This window comes from Felis catus, chromosome B2 (assembly GCF_018350175.1).
Source record: "Felis catus isolate Fca126 chromosome B2, F.catus_Fca126_mat1.0, whole genome shotgun sequence".
In the NCBI taxonomy this organism is placed as follows: Eukaryota; Metazoa; Chordata; class Mammalia; order Carnivora; family Felidae; genus Felis; species Felis catus.
The window spans coordinates 145725694-145751918 of NC_058372.1; the positions used below are offsets into that span (position 1 = coordinate 145725694).

Here is a 26225-nt window from a genome sequence, read left to right on the forward strand (position 1 = left end):
TCTTACATTAATTTTTTTAATCTTTCTGAACTATTAAAGAATTCACATATACTCATCAGGCTTAGGTCATAATGTAATATTCTAATCATCATCGTTGTTGCTTGAAGACAAAAAAAAAGTCATATCACCTTCAGAAATCTGACCTCAAATGGCATCACGTATTATTCTCTGAGCAACTTTACCAGCATAACTTGTATTCTGTTGGCCATAAAATGATAAAATCCAGCCAGGATTTTTAATCAATTTATACACAAAGAATTGTGACAATAGTGACTGGACCCAACAGAGAAGTTCCTCATATGTTAGGTTCCAAATAAAAATTATTCCATAATCCCCCCCCCCAAAAAAAAAGTAAAACTATAAAATGTGTGGCAGTGTTGCAGTGTCCAGAAGCAGCCAGGGTATAAAGGCGAGCACATACTCCTGGCATGAGATCATCAGACACCGAAATAAGACTGTTTGGTGAATTCTTTGGAATCAAGCCGATGAAAAAACACCAATACATTTGACAGAAACTCTGCATGTAGTGAGAAACTGCAGGTGCCACACACATACCTAAAAATGGACAGTGAAGAAAAAGAAAGCTCCAGAGAGGACCACAGCACAGGAAGAAATCCAAAGGCTGGGCATCTCACCAATTCCTAACTGTAGAGTGGGAAGCAAGTATCAGATCTCCACCACATATTCCTGTTTGTATCCAATAAGTACGTCTAAATTGCACAGTAAAACATATACAATTCCTATCCAATACTATGATCTCAGGCATCTTCATTGGAAATCATGTTTCCATATTGTCACACATAGTCATGCAGACGGGGAAGGCCTACCTCAGGCAGGCTCCAGGTGTTTGTGGTGGCCAGCTCAGATGAGCAGCAGCTTAGGGAATGCTGCCTCAGTTGTATTTAAATCTGTACCTCTCACCCCCCCCCCTTCCCCCCAAGGACACACCACAGAGCTGGGAAGGACTCCGTCTTGAACTCCCGCCAGAGTTCAAGCGCAGAAAGAAGCACCTAGAGCATGAAATTTTATTCAGCCTTTATTTCTGCAGGCGGTGTGCCGGACCGTTGCCCAATCCTCTAGCCGGCCACAAGTTCTCACTCCCCACAGCTCTGGATCAAGGAATGAAACAGATCCAGGACCCGATTCCTCAGAGAGCAAAATGCAGAAACAGGGCCTATTTACTGCAGACCGCTCCCCGCACAGGGCACAGGGAGGGACCCTGGAGGTTCCCAGGCTCATCCTCACTGTGACCCTCAACCAAGTCAAGCCCTGGGGGATCCAGCAGCAAGCAGGGAAAGAGCTCCCCACTTAATTATTCACACGGCAGCTGCTCCTTCAAGCTGAAGAATGAAATGTTAGAATTCCAGCTTCTGAGAAACTCAGGGAACATGGAAAGGGAAAACAATAAGACCCGGGAAAGGGGGGTGGAGAGTGCAGGGAGCTGCTCGGACACCGCCACCCGCCACCCCCCAAGCAAACTACCTCAGTCCTGTTTGTGCCATTCATACAGAACGAGTTTCAGGTGTCTGTCTTATCTCTCCATGTTCTGGAAAATGCATCTACTCTGCACAAGGAGCTTACAAAATCACTACTTAGTTATAAAGTGCTTCATCTAAGGTCACCTGGTTTATGCACTGAAATTCCACAAACGTTTAACAAGAGGAATAACTGGTACATCCATCGATTAGGTAAATAATGCAATTGCCCCAATTGGAACACTGATATTTGGTCCCTAATCACTATTTTTTTTCCCATTTATTTGATGAGGGTGGGTTGTTAGGGGTTTGAGGGACGCGTAAGGTTGCTGCATATTGTACATAAAGCTTTTTCTCTCTTCCAACGGTAAGGGCTCTAATGTTAACCTTCATCATGAGGGACCCTGTGCAAGTTTTACAGGAAAAGTAAATTGAAGAAATCATCAGGAACCTCTCAATACTATCAAAAAATACAAACACTGGTCCAAGGATGATGGTCTCCATCCTTGGCCAGGTGTCTAAGTTGTGCAGATATGGAAAAGGAACCAACCCCTCTGTACACTATTCTAGGTCACTCAGGACCTCCGCTTTAGCGACAGTGTTCTCTCCATGTACAGAAGAAACTATAAGTAGAGACCTAAGCATCATGTACCACACATCAAAGAGGGACACAGAGGGTATTTTTGGAACACACAAAAAATGTTAAGCTTTAGTAACATAAAAAACAAAAACAAAAACAAAAAACCACCTTCCTGTCAATGAGAGACATTTAATACATTCTAAAAAAATAAGAACAATTTTTAGTGTTAGAAAAAATGGCCCTTTATCGGAGAGGAGTTAAGGACATCAAAAAAGGCGCCATGCTGGCAAAAGATGTCTCCTCCCCTGCAGCCACCTTGTAGCTCTCTTAGTGGAAGACGGTCTCCTGCTTGGGAGAAAGAAGAAGCCAGTAACGGTTCCCTGGGCTCGCGGGCACTGGTACTCCTGCCACAGACTTCTTTCTGAAATGTAATCCGCTCATAAGGCTCTTCCACGAGCAGTGGCTCACTGACCCCTCTGGGGCACTACAGTTCAGAGCTGGCCTCCGTGACCCCGCTTGCAGACCACGCCCTTCCAGCCTGGTGCAACCTGCTCCCCCGCCCTCCGCCCCACGGCTTGGTCTTCACTCCCTCTTCCCTCTCCCTGCGGGGCCTCCGGTCACGTCTGTCCCTCCATCTAGCACGCTGCCTTGGTCTGATGAACTACTAGTCCTTCAGTGCCTCTGGACACAGCGGATCCACCAGGCTTCCGAGCTGCCCCCTCCAGGGCCTCCCTGGAGAAACCTCGATCACAGCACTTACAAGTGAGGACTGCAAAGCCTTTATCTTCCGGTACACCTTCCACACTAGGAGGTGACCAACAGCAGTTGCTAAAGTCTTGGTTGATTCTAGAGGAGGAGCTGATGGCTCCAGACTGACAACTGTAAGAGTTGACACACAGGCGGGGATCTTAAGGAAAACTTCACACAAAGTTGGTGTCCTGTGAAATGGAACTTGCAGGATGCACAGACGCACTGCAGAGAGGAATAACGTGCAAACACAAGAGACTAATGATGTGAGCAGAAGAGACGAAAAATTGTGGCGTGCTGCTGCATGTGTGTGCATGTGTGTAGCGTGTCTGCGTTAACATATACACGTATCTTTGTAATTACTCTGCTTCTGTTGGGGAGAGGCGGGAATCGGTACCCCAAAACTGCAGGTCATATCGGTCCAAGCAGACCGCGAACTCGTCGGGGAGAAACGGTCTCCTAGTTCCCTGCGTCCCCTCCCCACAGGTAATATACACACATTTGTCCCAGACCTGGACCTCCTCTGCATACCACCACCTAGTACCATCTAGCTTTAGAAAGAATTGACACAGAAATCGTTATTGTGAGTTGAAATACCTGTTAATCCATATAGAGGAAAGGTTTCCATTTAGTGAAGACAGATACTGGAATAAACCTGGTAGAAGGCTCAGATAATTAGGACATACAGTGCTGGGGGAAATATAATAATATCACCGCAATTCTTTCTAACCAAGCCTCTCCCCTATAGGGGGAAGTAAATAATCCAGGAAGGTGAACTGTAACACAAATCAGCCAACTGTCACATAAATCTCCTTCTTTAATTTTACAAAACTTAAGAGAAAAACCATTCAGGTTACTACAAAGAAATCTTTAAAATGAGCTCATTAAATGCAAATTAAAACAGAAACACTGAATAAGCGCTGGGCCACAATTAAAGGCTGAAGAAACAGCAGGTAAGAAACAATTCTCATTGATCAAAGAACTAAAAGCTAACAGAATAGAGTATTCTGCATTGAAACTGCTTTCATGAATATGAAGCATTTCGAAGTAAGGAGTTTTTTTTTTTTTCTCTCATTTTTCAAAGAAGCTTTGGAGGTAGAAATGGATCTGCATATCTTAACACAAAGTACTTCCATTGTATCATTTTCAAGCAAAGAAGCTATGAGGTTTCAAAAAAATGTGGACTTCAAAAAAATCCTTAGAAATCGTTCCAAAACTGAAAGGGGCAGAAGGTCATCATTTTAGAGCCTTTGGACCCAAAGAAAAACTGTACATAATTACACAAAATCGTCTATGCAAAGATTCAGTAGAATTTCTTTTATGACACAATTGTACCTCATGGTAAATAGAAGCTTTCAGAGCCTGTCTTGAGTACTTCGACGTAGGGTCACTTTTTGTCTAAAAGTATTGAAAAGGCAAAGCAAGTAGCAGTGCACAGTACCTTCAACTAGAAATATAAACTCTGAGACTTTAAAATTCATCACATGTAAGTTTTAAAACAAATATATAGATTTATAGGAAAATAGTAAAGTGAGAGTGTACACTCAAGATAGAAAGAGCATTGTTTTGGGTTTTTTTTTTTTTCTCTATTTTATTCACTTGTGTATCCCTGGCACCTGGAGTGGCACTGGGCACACAGCAGGTGCTCAATTATTGGATCTGCTTTCATGAAAATAAAACAATATAAAATGAGAAGTGAGGGGAGGGGTTCCTTATAAATTCATTTTAAAAATTAAAATATACTGGTTTTCATTTATCATGAAGGCAAAACTTGAAATATTTTATGGGACACAAGGGAGAAATGGGAATTCTTATAAACACTGCCAGCAATGGCAGAGGCACCAAGAACAGTTGTGCAGTTGTGCACCGTTCAAAAGAACTAAACCTGAGCAGGGATGGAAAAAGGGAGGGAGAGAGTAAAAACCCAGTAGGTGTTCTCCTGAGAAGGTCAGTCTTGGGGAAGATGTCTTTTTGAAATTCTTCAATCCTGAGGAGCAGGGCAATGTTTGCTACCTTGTATTGGATAGAAATGTAAAATAGGGTGACTTATTTTAGAAAAACTTAGAAATACCTACAAAAATTCGAAATCTACTAATCCTTTGACTAGAAAATCCACCCGGAAATTGTAATAAGATTTTTATTTTACATATTTGCTTACATATGCAAATAAAAAGATATGAACACAAACATTTCTGATGATAGCAATCTGTAAACCTAATGAATGCTCATTTATTGAAGAGTATTTGCATAATTCGTGTACATCCACAAAATAAAAGAGTAACAGGAATTACTGTGGGGTGGAGTTGTACAGGCAGACATGTATGTTTTCTAAGAGATATTAAGTTAAACAATGTACAGATGAGACTATGTTCTAATTGTTATTTTTTTTTAAATCAAAAATCTCTTTAAAGAGTAAGACACTGAATTTGAATTTCAATACTGGCAACATTATTGTTTACATATGCGTTCATTTTAATATCTGATACTACTGAAATACCTAAATCCAGTTCCACAGGAGTTAGAATATACCGCAAATATCACTACTAAATTTCAATTTTAAACAAAAGGAATTGCTAACTTTTAAAAGGGTGAAATATATTTTTAATCGGGATGCCAAAAATTACATTTTTCTAAGTAGAATTTTCTTAGGCCTTTCAATTCCGTTTTACATTATCTTGATGTCATTCTCCAAACTTCTCAAAGTCATCAACGCCAACTTCAACTAAACTATGTTTCTATGGCTGTCTGGGTCAGGGCATTTAACCTATCAGTCATAATCCAAGTGAGAAATAGGAGTACTTTTGAGACAGTCTCTGTGTCAAGAAGGAATCCTAGGTTTTAAGAATGTAAAAGAAAGTTTAATTCTATTGGCAGTAAGGTAACAGTCAGTCTCCTTTATTCCTATTTTACCAAATTACCTCTTTTTGTTTTTCTTCAAAGTAAGCCAAGATTTAAATAAAGTGGAAAAGTACAATTTGTAGTAAAGAAGGTGTAGCAATTAAAGAGAGCATAGGAACGAAAGGGGCAAGTTGTGAGTACCACAATGTCTTTAACAGAAAAAAACAATCCCAGAAATATATTGATGTATATTTTGATCTCCAGCTTATCACTGGGTATAAAAGGCTCTAATACCTTTCCTGGTTCCAAAGTTTGGTCACAGAAACAGGAAACCCATTACTCCATGATATATTTTCAATTGCCTCCACTTTCACTTACCTTCGATACTCCAACACAACCAAATCCAAAATTGGCAATTAAGATTTTTATTAAAATGTGCCCACTGACCGAATTAGGCAATGCAACTAATTGTATAAAATAATTTACTGCATATTGTCCACATGGTTTTTACATGTGAGGGACTTTTCTTGGGAGGGGACAGGGATTTCACTATTTATGTTGTGATACATATTTGTTTGCACTATGAAAAACAGTATCTGGAGTATGAGAAAAGCATCTTCTAAAATCCACCTTATATTCTCCATGTAATTACAAGTTACTAATAACTGTCTAATCACCAAATACAAAGATCATACTCTTTCCTTCTGTGTCCCTGGATCCCAAATAAACTAAACCGCCTAAACATAGCTCATTCTAACAAAGTTTTTATATAGTCACTTATTAGATAATAATTTAGATTTAAGTAATGATTTTTAGATCTTAAGTTCTTGTCTTTATATTGCTTTACTATAAATTTGCTTCTTTTAGAAGTATCCATGCACTAGATTAAATTGAATTAAAATAAGATTTGCACAATTGTCTTCAAAATATAGACTTTTCCCCCTGTAAAATGCTGACATGATGGATTTTGAAAATTTTCTTCTACTTGGTTTTCTGAATCAGTTCAGAGTTGTGTTTACAAGTAGATTTTATGTAGCAGTCACCTAAAAAGGCTCAAAAAAGGTTCATAAAACTTTATATGAAAAATTTCTAAGAAAAATGTCTTAATTGGATGACTTTCAAAAGTCATTCATCAGAAGTCATACGTGCTCGAAAAGTAAGAAAAATTGGACAGCATCCTTAGGTTTTATCATTGCAGCAAAGACAGAGTCAGTTGACTGGCATGATTCTCCCAGCAAGTAGAACGTTTTACATTTTAACATTAATTTCCTAAATAAAAGACTTCAGACAAGCTTATCAGTGCATACAAACTTACATATTTTAAAAATCCACTTCTCATCTTTCTCGACAGACCACTTTTGACTTCAGATGTACTCGTCGTACTCAAAAGTAGTTTGTAAGTGGCGCCCATCAAAAATAACCCCCCAAGAGGCTCACCAAATCTTCCATACACAATCTAGAGCAAGTCTCTGTCATAACAAATCCCCAAATAACAACGGTACCTAATCATACTGTGCATTAACTCTAATTTCAGAGATTACCGCTAAAAAAAACCAAAAACAAAACCCCCAAACCCAAAACCCACAACTTTGGCTTAACAACCCTGTAAGGGAGAAACTTTGCTAACCTTATACATCACAGTGTTTAAAAACAGAAGAACCATTTCCAAAGCTTTAATCACCGAAATGCACCTAGGTCATTTTGTGTTGAGTAGTAAGAATTCATTCTGAAAAGAATTAATCCTTGTTATTGTTTCCTCTTAATTCTTTCATCTCAGACCTACAATGAGAGATTTAAAAGGAAAGACCGGAGGGAGCAAGACGTTTAAATCCATCCGCAGGGATTTCTTTTGAGCCTAGAGTTTAATGTTTCGCTAGGGTTTCCCCATAGAGAGTCCTACAGACGGTGGGTCCCAATCTGTTCCTAACTGGAAGACAGCTACCAAGGCGCCAGGAGGGACGGATACGCCGGGCGCACGAGAGAGGCCCCGCACACCGACCCCCACAGGTCTGGCAGGGCAGTGCGCTCGCGGTGGGAACGCGCGACCCAGCCTTCACCTTGGGAGGTGCAGAGGCGCACACCAGGGTCCCCGGAGAAGTTGTCTCCAGCGGGAAGCCTGTCAAACCACGGGCGGGGTGGGGGCTTAGAACACACACACTTATTCTCCTGGTCCTCGGCGGGCACCGGGAAGCCCGCCGCGCGGGCTGAGCAGGGGCGGACACTGCCGCCCTGCCACTGACAGTTGACGCCGGCGGACACCCTGGAGGTCCCCGTCCGCCGAGGCCCGGCGGGGCGGCGCAGAGAGGCTGTACCTGGCAGGCACCCACGTACCTATCATGGTCACTGGGCAGGTGGAGACTGCTAGGCACGCAGGAGCCTCCGCGCACACCGGCACCCGCCTGTGCCTCCCACCAGTGTGGCTCCGGGGGTAAGTCTTCCGGCACTTGCCTCCCCTGTGCCCGGCCTTCGGAATGCGCACGCGCCGACGGCGCGCACCAGGGGCCTTCTGGGAGTCGTAGTTTTACCGCGTAGTTTCTCCTCACCCCGCCCCTCTCCCTCCGGCCGCCGGCCGCGGTCCGCCGCCGGCCTTCCGCCGCCATTCGGGATTCAGGCCCAGGAAACGTACGTCACGGGGGAACTGGGCCATTCGGCCTTAGTGTTGACGCGTCGCTTAGCAACCGGGAGGCTTACCTTTGGAAGCTTGTTGCAGCTTTTGCCGCGGTCCTTCGCTCTTCCCGCCCCTCCCCTCCCCTCAACTCCCTTCACCTAGGAGCTGCCAAACATCTGGATCAACCTGGGCGCTACGAGGGGTTGAATTTCTACCAGTATCGCGCCTTTTTACATTTTTTTTCCCCGAACTCCTTCTCACATCCGTAAAACCCACTGCTTCTTTTACTACACGTTTTATGAGAACAAGACATTTTCTAGGAAGATGGTGGCAGAAAAAGAGACCCTGAGCTTAAACAAATGCCCAGACAAGATGCCGAAGAGGACCAAGCTGCTGGCACAACAGCCGCTCCCGGTGCACCAGCCTCACTCCCTGGTTTCTGAGGGCTTCACAGTCAAAGCCATGATGAAAAACTCAGTCGTAAGTGATCTTCTTGCATTGAATGCACTCGCTCCGAATCAGGGGACACCAGATTATAGATGCTGGCCGGCCCTGTGATGGATTCTGAATCTCTGTCCTGGGTGGTCTTTGGCAAAAATGGCAATTACTCTGCAGATGGTGCCCACCAGAGTGTGCAGGTCCAGGCTAGGTCGTCAGAAAGGATCTCGGGCAAGTGAGGTACTATACCCATTGATAAGCACCTGCCTAGTAACTCATGGTTTCTAGACCATCCAAAATTACTCTTAAACTATTTACACGGAAAAAAAAAAAAAAAAGACCCTCTTTCCCTCTTTGATTCCTAATCTAGCCCCACTCCTCAGCAAAGGACCTTATAGAAGGCGAGTTCTTAGAAATCATAAAGTCTTGCAAAATGTGACATGTGCTGACGTGCACCCAGAAACATAAACTCATTAAATCATCTACAATAAGAAATATCAATTCAACCTAAGAAGTTTTAGAATATCCATACATTTACTTTAACAACCCTCTTTCTTACAAAATAATTTCAGCCTGTTAGAGCACTGATAGGCAATTTAATATGAAGTCTATTTCCAGATAGACCTTTTAAATGATAAATTTAAACAATCCAAGCTTCAGTTCAAGTATTTCCATTACTACAATTCATATTTAATTTCTATAATTGCTATAGTAAAAATATTCTCAATACTATTAGGGGAAAGAAAGGGTTTAAAATGCACACAAGTGAATTAGCTACATGCATGAAAGGTTTTAAAAAAACTTTCATACTTGTTAAGCAGCTTTAGATTTGGTATGCTAAGCCAGGTTTTACTACTGACAGACTAAGCAAGCCCCTGTCTAGGAATGAGATATTAATAATAAATGCAGCTTTCAAATTTGTATAATTTACACTCTGGGAGCATCTGACTTATTGTATAGCAGCTCACTGTGTTAAATGAATAGTGTTGTTTTCCAGTATGACATTATCTCTTTTATACAAATGTTGGAAACCTAATACCTTATTCCTAAACTGCATCCTTAAAATACATGAACGAAACAGATTACCTCTAGATCCCTAGGTCAGATTGCCATATTAGTACACAAAATGATATTTAGCTTCTTGGAATGTGTGTCACTTGATTTACAACAGGTAAAATTCATGAAAGTAGATTAAATCCCTGCTTGTTGTAACCTGCAATCTTTTTTACATGTTTTTCCCATGAATAGGTGGTCATGGGAGTCCAGATGATTCATTTATCAGCAATATAGAATACGATCACCATTCAAGCTAATTAATTGTTTTTTCTTCTACACAGTATTTGTAATTATAATCTTGGTCGTTTTTTCTTTTTTTTAATATATTTTTTACATTTTTAAAAAAATATTTTTTTTTAAATTTTTTTTTCAACGGTTTTTATTTATTTTTGGGACAGAGAGAGACAGAGCATGAATGGGGGAGGGGCAGAGAGAGAGGGAGACACAGAATCGGAAACAGGCTCTAGGCTCTCAGCCATCAGCCCAGAGCCCGACGCGGGGCTCGAACTCACGGACCGCGAGATCGTGACCTGGCTAAAGTCGGAAGCTTAACCGACTGCGCCACCCAGGCACCCCCCAAAAAAATTATTTTTGAGAGACAGAGAGAGACAGAGCATGAGCAAGGGAGGGTCGGAGAAAGAGAGAGACAGACAGAATCAGAAGCAGGCTCCAGGCTCTGAGCTATCAGCACAGAGCCCGATGTGGGGCTCGAACCCAAGAACCACGAGATCATGACCTAAGCCAAAGTCTGATGCTCAACCGACTGAGCCACCCAGGCGCCTCGGTCATTTTTTTCAATGTTATATTTTTTCACAAACACATAAAAAATTGGTCATTTTCTCTTTTTTTTCTAAATTTTTATTTATAATCATGTTTATTTTTTAACATAGCCTTATACCTAAAGTCATAGTTCCTGGAAAATTAAGTATTTCAGTATTGCCCAATATAGTAAATATGCTTATAAAACTAAAATAGCAAAAAAAAAATTGATTATGAAGAAGCCTTCTTTATAAACAACCTACATGAGTTAAATATCCTCTTATTTTGCATTTTTAGAGAAAATCTCTTAGTGTTATATCTGTATTTCCATTAAGAGCCTCAGAACAGAATGTGTCATTCTTTCTTTCACTTTATTTAGTGAGAAATTACAATTCATAAATGCAGATATTATCCACATATTCATTCATTCAACCAAAAACTCCATCTCTTTTCCTTTTTTTTTTTTTTTTTTTTTTTTTTTTTGCTAAGCTAGGAACATTTGGGATCAGCAAAACAAAGTCCCTGTCCTTCGTCCTCCAAGGAAAACTACCACACAATAATAAAGGCTTGATAAAAGAAAGATACCGTTTATACAAAATAACTTCAGGGGTATAGGAAGTGAAACTTTTTATTTTTATCTCCAATATTTACCTTTCAGATTTCTGTCTTCAGCAATGTGAACCTTTTGGCATTAAAAAGTCAGAATAGGGGCGCCTGGGTGGCTCAGTCGGTTAAGCTTCCGACTTCAGCTCAGGTCACGATCTCGCAGTCCGTGAGTTCGAGCCCCGCGTCAGGCTCTGGGCTGATGGCTCAGAGCCTGGAGCCTGCTTCCGATTCTGTGTCTCCCTCTCTCTCTGCCCCTCCCCCGTTCATGCTCTGTCTCTCTCTGTCTCAAAAATAAATAAAACGTTAAAAAAAAAAAAAAGAATACCCCTCTCTCTTTCTTAAGGTTTATTTCTATTCAGAAAATAACATGCCAGTCTCCAGCTTCTCTTGATTACAACTGCTGTCCAAGTGTGGACACCTATATCGTTTTTCTGGCATTGAGACTTCCCTTCAATTGCCTCTTTCAGAAACTTCCTAATTAAGTGAGTCACCATTCCAGTGCTCCTCCACAAAAGATGTATGCAACTGTGCCCCAAAGAGGTCTATGGAGATTCCCAGTGTTTCTTTGAGAATGTTCTAGTAGCATATATATATACACTTGATCATAAACTGATTTGATCAGATGGCCTGTGCAAACAGAAATCCCTATCTGAACAGTCATATTCTCTCTCTCTCTCTATATATATATACATATATACGAATAAAAAAATTTATAAAGTAATAATAAGCATAAATGGCTAGGTTTTTAAGACCCAATGTCAAATAAGCTTCTTCCTTTACTTCCCTGAAATTATTATTGCATTCTGGTTTTTTTTTTAATTTTTTTTCAACGTTTTTTATTTATTTTTGGGACAGAGAGAGACAGAGCATGAACAGGGGCGGGGCAGAGAGAGAGGGAGACACAGAATCTGAAACAGGCTCCAGGCTCCGAGCCATCAGCCCAGAGCCTGACGCGGGGCTCGAACTCACGGACCACGAGATCGTGACCTGGCTGAAGTCGGACGCTTAACTGACTGCGCCACCCAGGCGCCCCTATTATTGCATTCTGTTTGAAAACAAGCAATGACAAAATTCCTGAAGTCAGAGACTAATATCAAATTCATCTTGTTATGTGTGCCTAAAAAGAGTGGTAGGAGATATAGAAGTTGAAGATTTCATGTTCCATTTTCCCTGTAAAGGCCTTGTTTCATGGTATGTTGGAATCTATAGCCAGAAACCAGTAGTTCAGTGTCATATTGGTTTAATCTCAAATGACAATAGATGCCTTCTGTGCTAATACACTTTATCATAAATCAAGTTAGGCTATAGGCCCCAGTTATGATGGTACAGATTGACTTCAGCTTAAGCTTTATACTGTAGCTTTCGTTTTCAACGGGCATATGTTTTATGTTCAGAGCTTAGGGGAATGGGAGAAATAATTCTTTAATGTTACATATGTAGAGACTTTTATACTTACCAATCATATATTCATTCAACACATAGTGGTAATGGTCAACATTTATACATTATATGTTAAGGTATTGACTTGGCTGCTTTAACAGAGACCCAATAACAATAGTTTAACTAAAATGGAAGTTGTTTGTATTGCATAGAAAGGTCCAAGTTTGTTGGGCACTGCTTGTATATTGCTTTGTATCCTGTCGGTTGATGTCCTCGGTCAAGGTGGGGTCACCACCATCAGGGTCAAATCCCTACCCTCAAAAAGAAAGAAAGAAGCAGCAGCAAGCTCCCTTTTGGAGGCCTGGCCCAGGCACCACGCCACACTTTCATTCACATCCCACTGGCCAGAATTTGGCCATAGGCCTATACTTTCCCTTTCTACAAAAACCTATGAAAAACAGACCCTTGCAGGAACTCCCAGGCCCCCACACGTTCCATCGGGAAAAGGGCTAAGAAAGCTATATACCTACAAAAGGGCATAATGTCCAGCACCTACCTGAGGCATGGTGAGGGGGGTGGGGGAGCACCTGTAAGAAGAGGCAGGAAGAAATGGAGAGCAAGCAGCTTCATCAGAAATGTGTGTCCCAGAAGTTACACTTGTCACTTCTGCTCAAATCGGTTGCGAAAACTTACTTTTATGACCATATCCAGTTGTAAGAGAGGCTGGGAACTGTAGTCTCTGACTGGTAGCTCTATGTCTAGCTGAAACTTGAGGCATTTTATTACTGTAATAAGGGGAAAAAGGAATAGTAGCAGTGAGCGTGGTAATTAGAAGTGTCCACCGCCTTAGGGTGCCTGGGTGGCTCAGTCAGTTCAGCGTCTGCCTCTTGATCTTGGCTCAGGTCATGATCTCACGGTTTGTGGGTTCGAGTCCTGTGTCAGGCTCTCTCTCCCTCTCTTGGGATTCTCGCTCTCCCTCTCTCTGTCCCCCTCCCTCACCCTCTCTCTCTCTCTCTCTCTCTGTTTCTCAAAATAAATAAACTTAAAAAAAATGTACACCAGCAGTGGTAAATATGTTCTATTGCTAGTGAAGAAAAGGAAATAAACAAGCAAAGTAATTGCAGGACATGTAAATACATGTCCGTCCGTGGTAAGGCTTAGAAATATTTGCTCAGCACGGTGGAAGTACTAACGATGAGGGGACCTCCTCACCTTTTGTCTGGGCTTTTACAATATTCATCCAAACTGGTCTCTAGATTCCATCCACCATTTGGTTGTTTGCCTCAAGCGTCCATCAGTATTACGACATTCGTCTTCCCAGTAAAGTTCCCCTCTTATCGCTGCTCAGAGAAAACCATGGCACCTCCACCAGACCAGCAAGGTCTTCTGTGATGTAACCTATTCTAAGGTTTACTTTCATCTCCCTCTATTCTCATTTCCTTCCACCAAATTGAACACTAACCTTTCATTGTTGCGATTTCACTTATCTTGTACCCTCTGCTCAAATGCCCTCCTTCCTACATATCTGCGCGCGCGGGCGCACACACACGTTCCTTCACACATTATGTAACGAATATCTATTGATCGCCGTGCCAAATGCTGTTTAGGTGCTGGCAGTTGAGCAGTCTAGAAAAGGCAGAACCCATGCTGTCAAGGAACTTTTATTTTTGTGGCCAGCTAAAATGCCAACTGCTTCAAGAAGACTTCCTAATTCTCCCTCTTTGTCAACCAAGATGGAAAATTATCCTTTGCTCATTGTTTTCTACTGTGTATGATGGTTATTTTTAGCTCATGTTTTGTCTTCTGTAAATTTCCTTTGAGGGCAGAACCCATGGCTAACTAATATTTTTCATCCTAACCAGTACCTAATAGTGTTCTCACTAAGTATCTGATGAATGAAGGTAAGCAAGTCTACCCTTCTTGTCTCATCTTCTGCCTCTTTCTTATTGCCCTAATTATTATATGTCTTTTTCTTTTTAACCACCCTCCCCTGATTTAGGAACTCAGACGATCTCTTTAAAATTCAGCCAGATCATGGCATTTCTTATCTCAAACACTTCAACATCTCCTCATTCCTAGTGAAAGTTGAAGTTCTTCCTCTTTTGTAAGATCCTAAGTAATCTGGCACTGTTGCGCTTTTTAAAAATTCTTTTAATGTTTATTCATTTTTGAGACACACACATATATGTATATATGTATATGTGTATGTATACATATACACATACACATATACATATATATATTTGGGGAGCCTGGGTGGCTCAGTCGATCTGACCTTAGCTCAGGTTATGATCTTGCAGTCTGTGGGTTTGAGTTCTGTGTCATGCTCTGTTCTGAGATCTCAGAGCTCTGTCAATGGACACAAATTGTGCCCATATTTTGGCTATTGTAAATAACGCTGCAATGAACATATGGGTATCTATACCTCTTCAAATTATTTTTTTTTAATTTTCTTTGGATAAATACCTAGAAGTGGAATTGCTGGATCATATGGTAGTTCTAATGTCAATTTTTTGAGAAATTTCCATATTGTTTTCCATAGTGGCTGCACCAACTTACATTCCTAGCAACACTTGTGAGGATTTCCTTTTCTCCAGATCTTCCCTACACTTCTTATATTTTGTCTTTTCAATAAGAGCTGATCTCACAGGTGTTATGAAGTGATATCTCATTCTGGTTTCGACTTGCATTACCCTGATGATTACATATTGAGCATAGAACATTGAACAGCTTTTAGTGCTCCTGCTGGCCATCTATATGTCTTCTTTGGAAATATGTCCATTCAAGTCCTCTGCCCATTTTCTAGTTGGGTTTTCTAATTGTTTTTGATATGAAGTTGCTCAAGTTCTTTATATATTTTGACTATTAGCCCTCCTTATTTCATATATTGTTTGCAAATATCTTCTCCTATTCATAGGTTGCCTTTTCATTTTATTGATGGTTTCCTTTGCTGTCCAAATGCTCCTTAGTTTAATGCAATTCCATTTGTTTACTTTAGCATTTGTCCCCATACCTAAGAAGACTGGTCCAACAAATATAGGTAAAACCTATGTCAAAGAGTTTACTGTCTATGTTTTCTTTTAGTGGTTTTATGGCTTCAGGTCTTGCATTCAAGTCCTTAATCCATTTTGAATTTATTTTTGTATATGGTACAAGACAGTGGTCCAGTTTCATTCTTTTGCATGTACCTATCCAGTTTTCCCAGACCATTTATTGAAAAGACTACATCTTCTCCATTGTATCTCTTTGCCTTCTTTTTCATAGATTATTTGGTCATATGTGTGTCCATTTATTTCTGGGCTTTCCATTCCGTTCCATTGATTTGTGTGTGTGTGTGTGTGTGTGTGTGTGTTTGAGCCACTAGCATACTGTTTTGATTACTGTAGCTTTGTGGTATTATTTTAAATCAGGGAGCATGATACCCCTTGCTTTGTTCTTTCTCACAATTACTTTGGCTATTTGTGACGTTTTGTGGTTTCATACAAATTTTTTGGATTCTTTTTTCTACTTTTGTGAAAAACTTCCATTGGTGTTTTGATGAAGATTGCACTTATCCATAGATTGCTTTGGGTGCTGTGGGCATTTTAACAATATTGTTCCAATTTATGAATGTGGTATATCTTTCCATTTATTTGTGTCATCTTCAACTTTTTTTTTCATCAGTGTCTTATAGTTTTCAAAGAATATGTCTTTCACATTTTTGGTTAAGTTTATTCCTAGGTATTTTATTCTTTTTTTTTTTTTAATGAAGTGCATACATAAGGGTTTTTTATTTTTTTTTAAGTTTATTCATTTTGAGAGAAAGAGTGAGTGTGGTGGGGGGGGGGCAGAGAGAGAGGGAATGAGAGAGAATCCCAAGCAGGCTCTGTGCCAACAGCATGGAGCCCAGCGTGGGGCTTGAATCCACAAACCGTTTGGGCTTGAACCCAAAACCAAGAGTTGACAGCCCAACCGAGTGATCTACCTAGATGCCCTTAGGTATTTTATTCTTTTTGATGCAACTGTACATGGGACCGTTAATTTCTCTTTTTGATGGCTTATTCTTAGTGTATAAAAATATGACTGATTTCTGTTAATTTTGTATCTTGCAACTTTATTGAGTTCATTTATTAGTTCTAATAGTTTTTTGGTGGAGTCTTTAGGATCTTCTATATATAGTATCATGTTATCTGTAATTTCATTTTCCTTATCAATTTGGATGTCTTTTATTTCTTTCTTTTGCCTAATTCCTCTGTCTAGGACTTCCAATATTAAAAATGGTGAAAAAAAAAGTCGACATCTTTGTCTTGTTTGTGATGTTATAGGAAAAGCTTTCAGCCTTCCACCATTGAATATGATGTTAGCTGTAGGTTTGTCATATATATGGCTTCTAATTATGTTGGGGTACATTCCTTCTTTTATTACTTTGTTGAGGGTTTTTTTTATCATAGGTGGTTGTTGAATTTTGTCAAATTCTTTTTCTGAATCTATTGAGATGATGACATGATTTTTGTTCTTAGTTTTGTTAATGTGGTTTCTCAGGGTGATTAATTTGTGGATGTTAAATCATCCATGCACTGCTGCAATAAATCCCACTTGACTGTGGTATATGATCCTTTTAACACATTGTTGCATTCAGTTTGCTAATATTTTGTTGAGGATTTTTGCATCTATATTCACCAGGGATATATTAGCCTAAAATTGTCTTTCTTTTTGTGGTGTCTTTCTCTGGTTTTGGTGTCAGAGTTATGCTGGTTTTGTAAAAATGAGTTTGGAAGTATTCCTTTCTCCTTAATTTTTTTTAAGTTTTATTTATCTTTCTGAGAGAGAGAGAACATGTGCATGAGCAAGAGAGGGGCAGAGAGAGGAGGAGAGAGACGATCCCAAGCAGCCCCACAGTGTCAGTGTAGAGCCCGATGAGTGGCTCGAAGTCACAAACTGTGAGATCATGACCTGAGCTGAAATCAGAAGTCAGGCACTTGAAGGTGTCTGGTCCTGGACATACATACATGCATGCATACATTTATTTATGAGAGTTTTTGAATTAGTCAATTGTATTACTTGCAGTCTATCAATATTTTCTAAAATATTTTTCAATGTTTATTTAATTTTGAGAGAGACAGAGACAGAGAGCAAATTGGGGAGGGGCAAAGAGAGAAGGAGACACAGAATCTGAAGCAGCTCCAGGCTCTGAGCTGTCAGCACAGAACTCTTTGTGGGGCTAGAAACTACGAACCGTGAGATCATGAGCTGAGCCGAAGTCAGATGCTTATCCTACTGAGCCACTCAGGTGCCCCAGTCTATTAATATTTTCTATTTCTTTGTGATTCAGTCTTGGAAGATAGTGTGTTTCTAGAAATTTATCTACTTCTTCTAGATTTTCCAGTTTGTTGATATAATTCCAATTTGTTTTGATCCCTTTGTGTTTCATGGTGTCGATGGTAACTTGTCTTTCATTCGTGATTTTATTTGGGTCCTCTTTTTTTATTGATGAGTCTGGCTAGAGGTTTATTAATTTTGTTTATCTTTTCAAAGAACCAGCTGTTAGTTTCATTGATCTTTTTTCTATTGTCCTTTCAGTGTCTACTTCATTCATTTCCACTCTGATCTTTATTATTTCTTTTCTTCTACTAACTTCTGGCTTTGTCCTTTTTCTGTTTCCTTCGGGTGTAAAAGTTAGGTTGTTATTTGTTATTTTTCTTGTTTTCTTGAACTAGTTCTGTGTTGCTATGAACTTCCCTCTTAGAACTGTTTTCACTGCATCTCCTAGATGTTAGAAAATTGCGTTTCCATTTCCATTTGTCTCAGGGTATTTTGTGATGTTATCTTTGATTTCTTCATTAACCTATTGGTTGCATAACAACATAGTGGTTAGCCTCATGTGTTGGTGAGTGAGTGTGTGTGTGCGTTTTCCAGTTTTCTTCTTGTAATTGATTTCTAGTTTCACACCATCGTGTTCAGAAAAGATGCTGATATAATTTCAGTCTTCTTAAATTTAGTGAGACCTGCATTGTGGCCTAACATGCAATCTGTTCTGGAGACTGTTCCATGCACACTTGAAAAGAATGTGTGAGGGGTGCCGGGGTGGCTCAGTTGGTTAAGCGTCCGACTTTGGCTCAGGTCATGATCTCGCAGTCTGTGAGCTCGAGCCCCGTATCAGGCCCTGTGCTGACAGCTCGGAGCCTAGAACCTGCTTCTGATTCTGTCTCCCTCTCTCTCTGCCCCTCCCCTGCTCATGCTCTGTTTCTCTCACTCTCAAAAATGAATAAATGTTAAAAAAAAAAAAAAGAATATGTGAAACCTCTGGAACCCATTCATGATACATATTAGAAATGGATGGAAACATCTAATGTCATAGTTCTCAGGTTGCAAATTGAAATCACCAGGGGAACTTAAAAAAAATACTGATTCCTCAGCCTCACCCTCCAAGATTCTGATTTAATTTTTCTTATTCTTCTGGGGTTGATTTAATTAGTCTTTAATAATGGTTCAGAACATTTGGGAGGATACTATTAAGGAAAGATCTCAAAAAACTATTTTCCATATAACTTTTTTTGAAGACGTTTACTAAGCAATATTCTATTTCCCACTGATTGCATTATTCTTGTTGGTTGGTTTGTTTGTAATTATACATAATACCCAGATATTTTAGAGAAATTTTTAGCCAGTGTAACACAATTTTAAGTATTTTAATTTGGTAATATGTTTAGAAACTGTTGATACTGATCTCTCCAGTTAATTCATATCCAGAATGTTCATTTTAATTTTTATCTTTATACCAGTTTAATCTTCCAGAGGACATTTTAATACTATGCAAACTGAGTATAGAAAATAATCAAATAGGTATATTGGGGCAGCTGGGTGGCTCAGTCGGTTAAGCATCTGATTCTTTGTTTCAGCTCAGGTCATGGCCTCATGGTTAGTGGGGTCAAGCCCAATATCTGGCTCTGTGTTGACAGCCCAGAGCCTGCTTGGATTCTCTCTCTCCCTCTCTTTCTGCCCCTCCTCTGCTTGCTCTCCTTCATAAATAAACATTCTAAAAATAAATAAAATAGGCATATATTTATCTAGATTTAATAAATAATGGTGTTTTGTTATAACATCGTATTCTTTTAAATAAATTTCTGATCTTATAGAAAAATAAACAAATCCTTACTAGAAGAGCTACCTCCTCCTTCCTTTTCCATCCTTCTATTCTTCCGTTCCCAGAAGTAACTGGGATCCTATAGTTTATATATATCATTCCCAAATAATGTAGTGCATATACATGCATCCATACATTTTATGGCAATGTGTATGTGTATATATATAATTAACATTTAGGTATTGTTCTTCAGGTGACCTTTATACCTGGGCTAGTCTGTTACAGGGCATGTTTCTCCACTGCCTTTTAGCTCATATTCAATTCACAAATAGGGGAATGATATCAGTGTAAGTACGAGGCTCATACGTTTTTGCCCCATGTTGTTAAAATTTTATGCCACCAAGTAAGAGCAGCTGAGTGAAAAGTATACTAGCACAACAGAACACAGCATATCAACAGAGTAATTCAAAGTGATGCAGAAAGTATCATTCCTCCTGTTCGCCTTGCATACTTGCTCTTAAAAGTGTTGGAGTGTTACCCTACTTTGTAAATCTTTACAACATCTCCTGTCATCATTTTCTTTAAAAGAACAGCAGTATATTTACTGCAGTATTTCACTTCCAAAGGTTAAGAATTAACTGTGCTGATAACTTTTTATTAGAATGATTATTAAGTGCTCTGGTTACAAAATTGCATAGGTTTTTATGGGCTTTTAAACATTTTTCCCATACACCTTGTTATTTTTAATGAGTGATTTTGCAGAACAGGTAGATTTTCAGGAATGCATGTCCTGTGATAGCAGGAACACTTGGAGGAAATTTGCTTACCTGCTGTATCATATTCCCATTGCATGAATGAGCCAGTGTGTTTATTCATTCTCTAACTGAGGGACTGTTAGGTTTCTACATTTTAATACTGCATCATTCTGTAGAGTTTATTATGCACCTGTGCCAAAGTTCACCTGAGGTGGATTGCTGAATAATGAGGTGTAGCTTCAACTTTAGTAGAGTTTGTCAAATTTCTTTCCAGAGTAATATGTGCATATTTATACTGTCAACAGCAGCTAATGAGAACTCTTGTTTCCTAAATCCTAATCATCATCGGTGGTATCAGACAAAATTGTACTAATCCTCAGGGTATGAAATGATACCTTGTTTTAATTTTGCATTTCTCTTATAGTCATATGAGTTTTTTTCCATAGTTTTTTAATCAGATAAGTTTCTTCCTCTGTGCTATGTGTATTACTAGTGTTTGCCCATTTTTTCTATTGGGTTGTCCTTTTCTTATTGTTGCATAGGTATTCTTTATAGTTGTATACTCTGGATATGCATATTTTCTGGATATGGACTCAAGATATTTTCTAGTTTGTGACTTGTCTTCATAGTTTTTTTTCCTTTGATGTATAGAAATTTTAAATTTAATTTTAAGCAATTATAGTTATCTTTTTTATGTTATCTCTTTATTATCTCTTTTTGTGATTTGTGTATTTCCTGATTAGTTTCAGAAATGTTTTTTTCATCCTGATATGTTAAGTTTTCTTGAACATGTTTTCTTATGATGTTCCACAGATTATTAATTATTCAGTCACTAATTCATTTTTTTCAATATATGAAATTTATTGTCAAATTGGTTTCCATACAACACCCAGTGCTCATCTCAAAAGATGCCCTCCTCAATACCCATCACCCACCCTCCTCTCCCTCCCACCCCCCATCAACCCTCAGTTGTTCTCAGTTTTTAACAGTCTCTTATGCTTTGGCTCTCTCCCACTCTAACCTCTTTTTTTTTTTTCCTTCCCCTCCCCCATGGGTTTCTGTTAAGTTTCTCAAGATCCACATAAGAGTGAAACCATATGGTATCTGTCTTTCTCTGTATGGCTTATTTCACTTAGCATCACACTCTCCAGTTCCATCCATGTTGCTACAAAAGGCCATATTTCATTCTTTCTCATTGCCACGTAGTATTCCATTGTGTGTATTAACCACAATTTCTTTATCCATTCATCAGTTGATGGACATTTAGGCTCTTTCCACAATTTGGCTATTCTTGAGAGTGCTACTAATTCATTTTTTAAGATGAGAGTTAAGGCTTTAATTTGGTCTGTTCCAAATGGAGAGCCATCCATTCAGTCCCGTTTATAAATAGTAACTGTGGACTCTCTATTCCTTCTTATTGGTCGATTTATCTATCTCTGAGCCAGTATCATACTGTCTTAATTGTTGTAGCTTTAAAAATCTTGATATTTGGTAAGGTGAGTTTCACCAATTTGTTATCATCCTCTTTGACATTCTTGGTCTCTTACCATCTATAGGGATTTTAGGATAAGTTGTCAAGTTTCATGAAAATCTTTTTGGGATTTTGACTAGAACTGTATTGAAAGCATAGGATAACTGGAGGACAATAGCAATATATCCTTAATTTACTAAGGGTTTTTCTTTTATATAATTGTTGAAATTTATCGAAGATAGTTTCTGTATCTTTGAAATGATCATAAGGGTTTTTATAACTATTTTAATGTTAATTTAATGTTAATTTATGCATGGATGATATTGTAATATTACATCATCTTTACATTCTTGCATGTGATTTAATCATGATGTGTTTAGCTTTTAAAAATGAATATTAGTCATTGGTATCTCTTTTGCTTATCAGGGAGCAAGGTTTTTCCCAGTGACCCACCACAATCCTGTATCTTATCACCCCAAACTAGGCATTAATCTTAAGGTGGCATCTTAGGTCTGGCTGCTGTGATAAAATACCACAGACTGGGTGGCTTAAACAACACAATTTATTTCTCCTAGTTCTGGAGGCTTGGAAGTCCAAGATCAAGGTGCTGGCCAATTCAGTTCCTGGGGAGGGCTTCCTTCCTGGTTGCAGATAGTGTGACTCATGGCTGTGTCCTCATGTCCCTTCCTTACTCAGTGCAAGCACATAGAGACTCTTACTTTTCATTGAAAACTGCTAATTCCATGGTGCCTGGGTGGCTCAGTTGGTTGAGTGTCCAACTTCAGCTCAGGTCATGATCTCTCAGTTCATGAGTTCGAGCCCCCCATGGGGCTCTGTGCTGACAGCTCAGGGCCTGGAGCCTGCATCAGATTCTGTGTCTCCCTCTCTCTCTGCCCCTGCCCCCACTTGTGCGCTCTTTGTCTCTCTCTCTCAAAAATAAACATTAAAAAAAAATCTTTAGGGGTGCCTGGGTGGCTCAGTCGGTTAAGTGTCTGACTTCAGCTCAGGCCATGATCTTACTACTTGTGTGGGTTTGAGCCCGGTGTCGGGCTCTGTGCTGACAGCTCAGAACCTGGAGCCTGTTTCCGATTCTGTGTCTTCCTCTCTCTCTGCCCCTCTCCTGTTCACACTCTGTCTCTTTCTCTCAAAAATAAATGAACTTAATTTTTTTTTTTACATTTTTTTAAACTGCTAATTCCGTCCCATAGGCCCTACCTACCCTCATGATCTCATCTACCCTAATTACCTCCCAAAGGCCTGATCTCCAAAAACTATCACCTTGGGGTTAGGGCTTCAACATGCATATTTTGAGGGACACAGATATTCAGATCATAACAAGTGGGGAGGTGGTATTGCTGAGTTTGGCTCATCTTTTGGGACTGAAGAAGGGACCCATCTTCCTGCAATTCTTTGCTGCTAGAACAAAATGGTGTTTCTATAAACTAAAAGAAAACTAGAATTTTCCTTTAGGAAGAAAACTAAATATGTGTACCACACTTGCATTCTACAAAAAATAATTAGATTTAATGCCTTTCTTTTAACAATATGTTTCTGAACAATTATTTCAATTACAAAAGGGAAAAATTCTTATGTAGAGTTTTAAGAAAATACTTATAAAAGGAAAAGGAAAATAAATATAAAATCCCTTTCACTAGAGTTAATCGCTCTTGAATTATTCTTAAAAGGTATGTCGAGGGGCGCCTGGGTGGCTCAGTAGGTTGAGCGTCTGACTTCAGCTTAGGTCATGGTCTCATGGCTCATGGGTTCGAGCCCCGTGTCGGGCTCTGTGCTGACAGCTCAGAGCCTGGAGCCTGCTTCAGAGTCTGTGTTTCCCTCTCTCTCTGCCCCTAACCCACTCGCATTCTGTCTCTGTCTCTCTCAAAAATAAACATTAAAAAAAAAAAGCATGTCAACATCCTTTTTGTGTAAAATTAGAGTCATATCATACATACATTGTTAATGTGTTTTAAATATTAATTTAAATATTAATTAAATTAATGTATATCAATATATTAATTGATACCAACATAACATGATAATTAATATATATTTATTAATATATTAATATATAATTATATTTATATATAATTATATATATAATTATATATATAATTATTATATATAATATAATTATATTTAATTATATATAATATATAATATATATAATTATATTTATAATTATATTTATAATATAATTATATATTAATATATTATATATGTTATGTATATGTTTATATATATGTTATGTAAAATATATATTGATGTATAATATATATTAGTTAATATAATATGCCATTTATTTTTATTTCTACTTTATTAATTGTTTTGATTTGATTTACTTATGATTTGTTTGGATTTTTGTTTCTGTCTTCATATACTATCTCCTAAATTTATATATGAATTCTTCTGGTTTTGATAATAGGCTTATTTCTCCTCTTACATATTATCTTTTCTCCTATTCCCCCTTATTATTTTTTTTTTACTGAGGTTTTGTTGGAATAATTGACTTTCTTTTTAATAAATGTCTTTCTTTTTAATACCCTTATTTTTATTTATTCATTTTATTTTTTAATGTTTATGTTCTTAGTTTTGAGACAGAGACAGAGCATGAGTGGGGGAGGGGCAGAGAGAGAGGGAGACACAGAATCTGAAGCAGGCTGCAGGCTCTCATCTGTCAGCACAGAGCCCAACGTGGGGCTCGAACTCACGGACCATGTGATCATGACCCGAGCCGAAGTTGGATGCCCCACCGACTGAGCCATCCAGGTGCCCCAATACCTTAATTTTTAATAGACATTATTGTTCTTATTATTAAAAGGTATGTAATTGTATTTTGTTTTTACTTTCATATGATTGTTATTTCTAAGGAATTCTTATTTTTTCCCATTGGTAGGGGCTTTATGATCATGTTTTGATAATGATTTTTTTTATTAGTAAGTTTGTTGCTTGATGGCTATGTAATTTGGTTTCTATAGTTTTAGTTGCTTAGAATTTATTAAAATTATCTTTTTGGTCTAGAGTAGGATCATTTTCCAGAAATGTTCTTTGGAAATTTGAAAATAGCCTTTTTTTTTTTTTTTTTGTCCATAGCTATTCTGGATTGTTAATTGCAGATAACTTATTTTAGTTGCAAATTATTACAGAAACCATCTGTGTAAAGATATTTTTTACTATTTAATAATCATGAATAATAGTGATTAACTCTCTCTTAAGCAAATCTGGAGTAGGCAGATAAGGTTTGGCATTTCCTCTAGTCTTTTTCTATATCCATATTTAATACTCCATAAAACAGTAATTTCTCCTAGTTTATCTAAATGGAAGATTTAAAAACACAACTAATTGGGGCACCTGGGTGCCTCAGTCGGTTGAGCATCTGACTTTGGCTCAGGTCATAATCTCACGGCTTGTGAATTCAAGCCCCGTGTCAGGCTCTGTGTTGACAGCTCAGAGCCTGGAGTCTGCTTCAGATTCTGTGTCCCTCTCTCTATCTGCCCCTCCCTCACTCATGCTCGCTCTCTCTCTCTCTCTCTCTCTCTCTCAAGAATAAATAAAACATTTTAAAAAATAAAGTAAAATAAAAACACAACTAATGGCTAAAAATCTACTTATTAAATATTCATGGCTCTTGTGATTTTTATAAGTAAGGAGAAAAATGCGAAAGAATACAAGTTACAAACAAGAACTACAAAACAGTGGGAAGATTACATCGTGATGTAGTCTTTTTCTTCTCTTTAACCTTATCAGGGGACTTATCAAATTCCTGTTTTAGGAGTTCTGAAAATGGCCTAATGATAGCTAATAATCTTTACTCAAACTTACTTAGAGGACCCAGAATTCTTGAACCTGTCTGTGGTAGTTCAATTATTTTATTTTCTAGAAAAAAACATATTTATATTTTCAATGCTTATATTTCATATTCCATGCCCTTAAAATGAAATTTTTGAAAGAGAATTCAGGAATACCTATTGATTTTGCTTCTGTTTATTAAGAACTGACTTAAAGGGGCACCTGGGTGGCTCAGTTGGTTAAGCATCCAACTTTGGCTCAGTTCATGATTTCAGGGTTTGTGAGTTTGAGCCCTTTGTCGGGCTCTGTGCTGACCATGTGGAGCCTGCTCGGGATTCTCTTGCTCTCCCTCTCTGCCCCTTCCACACAATTTCTTGCTCTCTTGCACTCTCTCTCTCTTAAAAAAAATTCATCTGCTGCCACTTTGGGGGGTTGTGCAGACACATCATTGATCAGACAGTGATCTAGTCTTGGTGAGAAGCACGCCAAGGTATAATACATAGAGTGACCACTGATTTTGTAAGAGCTAAAAAATAAGGCAAGAGGAGTTTAGATTTAATATTTAGCACCCAAAAATTGAAACTCTAAAACATCTGTAAGATAGTTCTGTTCGTCTGTGGTAGAGAAGAAGTGTTATGCTCACAGAGAGATTATTTTTAAGAT

The 26225-nt window shown here is 38.7% G+C and overlaps 2 protein-coding genes across 6 annotated transcripts in view; one reads left to right on the forward strand and one right to left on the reverse strand.

Moving 5' to 3' along the window:
* Nucleotides 1–8108, reverse strand: part of PRKN (parkin RBR E3 ubiquitin protein ligase) — a 1341418-nt gene extending 1333310 nt beyond the window's left edge. For 3 of the 4 annotated variants that reach the window (XM_019831462.3, XM_045058626.1, XM_045058625.1), the window contains exon 1: nucleotides 7972–8108. In XM_019831462.3, the coding sequence (XP_019687021.3) occupies nucleotides 7972–7978 (7 nt within the window). In that variant the 5' untranslated portion in view covers nucleotides 7979–8108. The remainder of the gene's footprint in view (nucleotides 1–7971) is intronic. The other variant, XM_003986705.6, reaches the window with a different exon arrangement.
* A 119-nt stretch (nucleotides 8109–8227) lies between these two features.
* PACRG (parkin coregulated) overlaps nucleotides 8228–26225 on the forward strand; it is a 513250-nt gene continuing 495252 nt past the window's right edge. For both annotated transcript variants that reach the window (XM_003986697.6, XM_045058627.1), the window contains exon 1: nucleotides 8228–8728. In XM_003986697.6, coding sequence (XP_003986746.2) covers nucleotides 8573–8728 — 156 coding nt within the window. In that variant the 5' untranslated portion in view covers nucleotides 8228–8572. The remainder of the gene's footprint in view (nucleotides 8729–26225) is intronic.